Source organism: Siphateles boraxobius, unplaced genomic scaffold, assembly GCF_051911475.1.
Source record: "Siphateles boraxobius isolate OS27281-9 unplaced genomic scaffold, OSU_SipBor_1 8, whole genome shotgun sequence".
NCBI classification, from domain to species: Eukaryota; Metazoa; Chordata; class Actinopteri; order Cypriniformes; family Leuciscidae; genus Siphateles; species Siphateles boraxobius.
Window position 1 is genome coordinate 9111876 of NW_027509208.1, and position 6321 is coordinate 9118196.

General features: G+C 36.3%; 1 protein-coding gene across 1 annotated transcript in view; it reads left to right on the forward strand.

Annotated features, from left to right (window-relative positions):
• Positions 1–5358, forward strand: part of mthfd1l (methylenetetrahydrofolate dehydrogenase (NADP+ dependent) 1 like) — a 36217-nt gene extending 30859 nt beyond the window's left edge. The window contains exons 28-29 of the mRNA XM_077220206.1: positions 4237–4361; positions 4492–5358. Of these exons, the coding sequence (XP_077076321.1) occupies positions 4237–4326 (90 nt within the window). The 3' untranslated portion in view covers positions 4327–4361; positions 4492–5358. The remainder of the gene's footprint in view (positions 1–4236; positions 4362–4491) is intronic.
• Positions 5359–6321: the final 963 nt, after the last annotated feature.

The window sequence follows — 6321 nt, forward strand, 5'->3', positions numbered from 1 at the left end:
GCAGAATGGTGCAATGAGCATGTTCAGTAAAAACTATTAACAGACACAATGGTCTGCGTTAAGGAAAACATGGCCCATTTGATCCAAATGTTAAGGCATTTGGTTTTAGCAAATAGCAATTAAGTTGCTATTTGTTCTTGAACAGGTACTACATAGAGAATTGTGTATGGGAATAATTGTAGGGATTTCTGTGCTTAATTTATAATACCATCTATATGTTTTGTTTATTTGTGTAGCAATGTTTAGATGAATGGACACAAAGTGAACACCTAAACCTAATGGAAAAAACAAACAATACTGAATTTTTTGTGCAGACTTGTATTCTGGTCAATAGTGTAATCTCTTGTATGTTTTTGGCACAACAACATCTCAAAACCACTCAGACTTTGGAAGTGAATTAATTGAGACGGTGTTGCTTTGGTTCAATGTTCTTGGTTGGGGTGGATCATTTCTACCTTCATCCTCTGATATTCACATAACCACAGAAAACAAAGGTTTATCAGTCATGAGGAATCGGAGCTGAAGTATATCAGATTTATATAGTCCATGGCAGTTTGGAATTGAGTGTAGCAGGACCTTATATCTGAGAGTTTTCATTCTCTGGGCAAGGTAAAATTGCCGGATAAATGATGCAAAAGAAAGAAATTATCTTAATTAAATTATCATTAAAAAACAGTCCAAGACAGAAAAAGACAGAGGAAACCGTACGTCTCACATGTGTGCCAGTCACTTGATTTTAATCTGTGGTATTTTTAAAATATGTTTTTCTTTTTTCTTTAATGGTAGACCCTGGCTTCAGATTTTGTTGTTTGGGACATAAAAAAAATGATGACCTTAAGTTTTAATTAATTGCCTTTCAAGTCTGCATACTTTTTTAAAAGTAACAGATTTTTTTTAGGGAAACCTATTGATTGCACATATACACTGACATGTCAGTATTTGCAAAAAAACTTTTTTTAATTCATATTCTAAAACATTAAGATGATTTTTCATCTTCATGTTTTATTACAATAGTAATAGACCCAAAATTCGGGTCTTCTAAGAACCACAGTTGTCTCTTTAAAAAATTGCATTCACTAAATGATTTTACGGTTTCCAGCATTAGCCTCTGTTTGTAGTTTAGATTTGTCTGCTAGTCTAGGGAAGTCATTTGGAGATAACAAGATTAGCCTAGAATAGGTTTTTAGCAATGTGGTTTAAACATGCTTTAACTTTTTTTTTTAAACAACCTCTTCTTTAAGACTGAATTAGGGCTGTGACGGTGGCAAATATTTTACCACCATGGTGGTAAAGGACTGACCACTGGCAGTTTTGCAACCATGCAGGACCACAGAAACTTGTCAATGCTGCTAACATATTTATTAATAAAATAACCCCGGGGAAATGCTAAAAAGCTACAACAAAGTGGTAATGTTTTTGAAGTAGTTAACCCCTTATCTGACCCCCCCCCCCCCCCCCCCCCCCCCCCCCCCCCCCCACAGCTTTGTCCTAATAGTTTGTGTTAAAGAACCCCTGTGGTGAAAATCACGTTTTTAATGTTGTCTATGTGGTGTTTTTATATACTTTCAGAAAATATGCAAATTCACAAGTCAGGAGTTTTTTCTCCTTAAAACTGCAGTGGAAAAAAAAAGACTTTCTCAAAATCGTGGTTTAAAATCACTGGTGTTTCTTATGTCACAAACTAGCTTGTAACCTTGTAATCATCATTACTATGCTGCGACGCAGGGGAGTCTCAGGAGAAGCCAGGTTATCCCAGTATATTTTTCAGTTTCTATGAAAAAACAGGTACATTTAGCGATATAGCGGGTGAATAATGTGTATGATGTATATTACAATGTTATGATGAACTATATCCATTTCACCACTGACGTTCTAAGTTGTTCAAAGCATTTCTAAGGATACTGATTTTTAGAAGGCAGACTGAACAGGCAAACAGGAACATGGTTTGTGTAACATTAGCAACACATTATTAGCTGTTTGATAACATAGTCAACCCAAAGGCTAATCATACAAAAGGACAATTCTGGCCAAATATGAATCAAAGGATCCATCTTTGGAAAAGTCTCGACCAGTCAAACCACGAACACCGAGCTACGTCCTGGTCGATAGTCAGTTCAGCTCACGTAGCACGGCGTTCGTGATTCGTCTGGTCGAGACTTTTTTTCCAAAGATGGATCCTGCTTGTATATGCGAAGTGTACTGTCTTTATAAAGTATCTCCTTATTAAACTGTCTGTACACTTACAAAGTTCTCAATGCTTCGGTTTGCAGGTAGAGACCCTCATTATGCTACCGTGTTAGTGTGGGGCTATTTTGAGCCTTGTTAGTGGTATTAACTAGCGATTTTTATTTTTACTTATTCGATGCCCCATACACTAGTGTTATAAGCTAATCTGTGGTTAAACTAAAACTAACGTTAAAACTGGGTACATCTGATTATCATGAAAACGCATCCCAGAGAACGGTTGACTCGGTACCCATGTGTTATTTAGCCCTAGGTTCATTTTTGCCGGAATTGTCCTTTAATTACCGTTATGTGTCCAACGTTGTAGATACCAATGCAAAACAATGCATTAGCATTCTGATCCATCGACTTGTAGACGAGTCTGTAAGAGTGAGTGGAGGTGGGGCTCATTTGCATATTCATGAAACTGTTTATACTAAATGTAGCAAGGGTGTAGAGTTACATTTAAGCTATTTTAAGGTATGAATATATAAATAATATATATATATATATATATATATATATATATATATATATATATATATATATATATATATAATTTATTTTTACAGTAAAATTTTTTAAATATGCCATTTTGGTGATCAAAGATGAGTTTTAAGGTATAAAATTATTGACTACAGGGGGACTTTAATGCATTTTATGCTTCTAATGTGTTGTAGCTTTAGTATAGCTTTTAGAACTGATTATAGTAAACAGGATTTAATTTTGTTTGTGTGACTATGTAATTGTCTTTGTAGTATTAATGATGCTGGAAAGCACTTTGGTCAACTGCAGTAGTTTTAAATGTACTATAGAAATTCTAGAACATAAAATTTGTATTGTATTGTAGCCTGGAATATTTTCATATTTTATATAGAGATACAATACACTGATAAATAATACAAAAATACTTTTTAAAATACTAATTATTTCTGCAGTAGAAACTGTTGTGCCACCAAGATGGAGATATGTGCTATGAAGGGGGCCCTTGGGTTTGCTATAGCACCAGGGCCCTATGTGTTCTTAATGCAGGCCTGCACGTACCTAGCCTGGTCCCACCAGACTCTCGTACATTTCATTTCATTTGTACATAGAGTCTGGCCCCGCTCCATTGACAAGCGTTAACTTCTTGTAGGCGGGTACTCTATTGAAGTCTAAAACTATTGGATCTGCCCAGAGTCACTCTGTATCTGCCATAACCAATCGTTAAAGTTTGGTTCGCTCGCATCTTTCTCCGCTGCCATTACTGAACTACAACTCAAAATAACGCACGACATCAACGTCATCGTTCTCAGCCACTCCCTCTGTTCGCTGATCGGCACGGTAAAAAAATTGACAGACTACAGCACAACAGACTAAAGCACAATCCCAGACGTAGTACTGAAGGAAAATGAAAATTGAGCGGAAGTACGTAACAGTGCAGAGCCAGGCCTGCACGTATCACTCATTCGCCACAAATCCAAGTGTTTCCATATTTGCAATTAGTTTTTAAACTGTTATTTATTTTGTAAAATATTACTTATGGCATGTTCCCTGGGGTGGCAGTGGATCAGTGGTTCATGTAGGTTGTCTACAAACCGAAAGGTTGCTGGTTCGATCCCCGGTTCCACCTGACCAAGTGTCGAGGTGTCCATGAGCAAGACACCTAACCCCAACTGCTCCCGACGAGCTGGATGGCGCCTCGCATGGCTGACACTGCTGTCGGTGTATGAGTGAGTGAGTGAATGGGTGAATGTGAGGCAATATGTAAAGCGCTTTGGTGGCCATTGGGCCATTGGTCCATTTACCATGTCCCAATATCCACGTAAAAGTTAGAAAGTCACGTGCAAGATTTTTTTTTTCCATCCTGAGTGAATCTAAAGGCCATAAAGATTAAAATGCAAACATGCATTTCACAAAAACAAACTAAGAACCTGTTTTTTGTTCAGTGTTTATTTATTTATTTATATACCCCAGACAAAAAAAGATTTGTTGCCTATCAAAATGTATTCTTGTCTTGTACATTACTTTCAGATGAGCACCATGCCAGGCTTGCCTACTAGACCCTGTTTCTATGACATTGACCTTGATCCTGTGACGGAGGAGATAAAAGGACTCTTCTGAGGACATTACTTCTGTCACATACATGCACTTGACCAGTAAGAACACAACTATGTGTGTCAATGACTTAGTTTTTGTGCTTTACTCATGATTTGATTTGATGTACAAAACTATCTCTCCTTATCCTCCTAATTTTTTGTCCTCTCTCTTTCTTTCCTCCATTCTCAGGTGTTCCTCACTGTCCGTGTAGGCCGCCATTCATATGCCAATGATTACAGCTCATCCACTACCTTCTAGAAATGAAACTACTGATAGTGTCAACTCTACAATAATAGCTTCCTTTATGAATTTTGTATTTAGCAGGTTTTCATATAAATGAACTTTTAACTGTTTGTTTAGAGTTTTAGGATTAACTTTTTTTTTCTGTAAGCATCTGTTTACATGGTGTTTTAGTGTTTACAATTTAATGAGAAACAAAAGCTTTTTAACTCATTCCATGCAGCTTTAAACTCCTAATGCTTTTATTTTTCTGTTTTATTTGTTTCAGGTTACTTATGGAATATGGTAACATTATTCAAGCGAACTCAATTTATATTCTGTTTACTTGAAGACTGTTAGCATTCTCCATTTGGAACAGTAAATAATTTGTATCAGTTTCAGATGTTTGTTACAGCCAAATATGCCATGAATCTGATGTCAGAAGCTTTAATTTAGACACTGCACAAAACTAAATTATTGGTGTTGTTAGTGGTTTGTTTGACACCTGTTCCATCTCTCTTTCTTTCTCTCTCTGTTATAAATGATTTAAATGTACAAGTGTTACATACTTCAGTCTACCTGTTTACGCACCTTTTCAGTATGCTTGTGAGTACATGCCAGAAAATCTAGTTTTAGACATTCCACGGTTATCTGTTATTCTGAATCTTAAACTACAGTGTGCTACGTGAGTTAAGAAGAATTCCATTAACTGTTGCAACAGTTGTGTATGCTTTAAAACCTGTATTTTTCCAATGATGATAGATTCTACAATGAAAAAAGGCAGTCAGAATACAAGATGACTGGCCAGAGAAAAATAAAAAAGTATTTCGGTGTAAATACTTTGAATTATATTGTGAACAATTTTTTTTTTTTTTTTATCAATATGCCACTTTTAAAAAAAAGTTTGACATTCATTGTTTCTGTGAGAGAATGTATTAGTGATGTGTGCACATGCATGAGTGAGTTAATGAGTCACTAATCCATATTGTGAAGTCAGACTGTTGGTCCACAAAGGTGAAATTCCTGTAGATTAGGTTCCTTGGATTTTTATTAGCATAAAGAGCTGTGATGTATCGAACAGTAGCAGATGACCGGCCCCCATCCCAGTCTTTCAATTCTTGTGCCTCTACAGGACACGGTCCAAACAGAGACATGCTGTGAGGGCAGCAGTACTCATTCACACCCCTCTCAATGAAAGCCTTTTGCTCCTGCCATTGAAGACACCCATAATTAGCTGACCAACTCAGCTTGACATTTCCTCAAATACTCACACACACAAAAACTTGTAATCTCTTCTTCTAATCTCTTGCCCCACAATGGACAACCAATGGAGTTTTTGTGGGTACTCAAAACAGTAGTCCAGTAGTGTTATTGTACCTTTTTCATGACGTAAAAAAGTAATATATTGTGTGTGCGCTTTACAAAGGTGAAGTAATTATTTTATTATTTTGCATATTTGAGATCAGTGGGAGCTCTGATGGTTCCTGTTGCTGCCAGTGACTGCTGAGCTTTTGATCATTTGTAGGGCGCCCAATATGGAGCTGTTATTGCTCATTTAATGCAATTTACCCTATACACTACTGTTAAAAGGTTTCTGGTTGGTAAGATTTTTTAAATGTTTTTGGAAGAAGTCTCTTATGCTCACCATGGCTGCATTTATTTGATCAAATATATAGTAAAATGTCATGAAATATTTAAAATGTTTTCTGTTTTATTACATTTTCAAATGTAATTTATTCCTGTGATGGGAAAACTGAACGTTCAACAGCCATTACTTCAGTCAGGCAGAGTATGATCCTT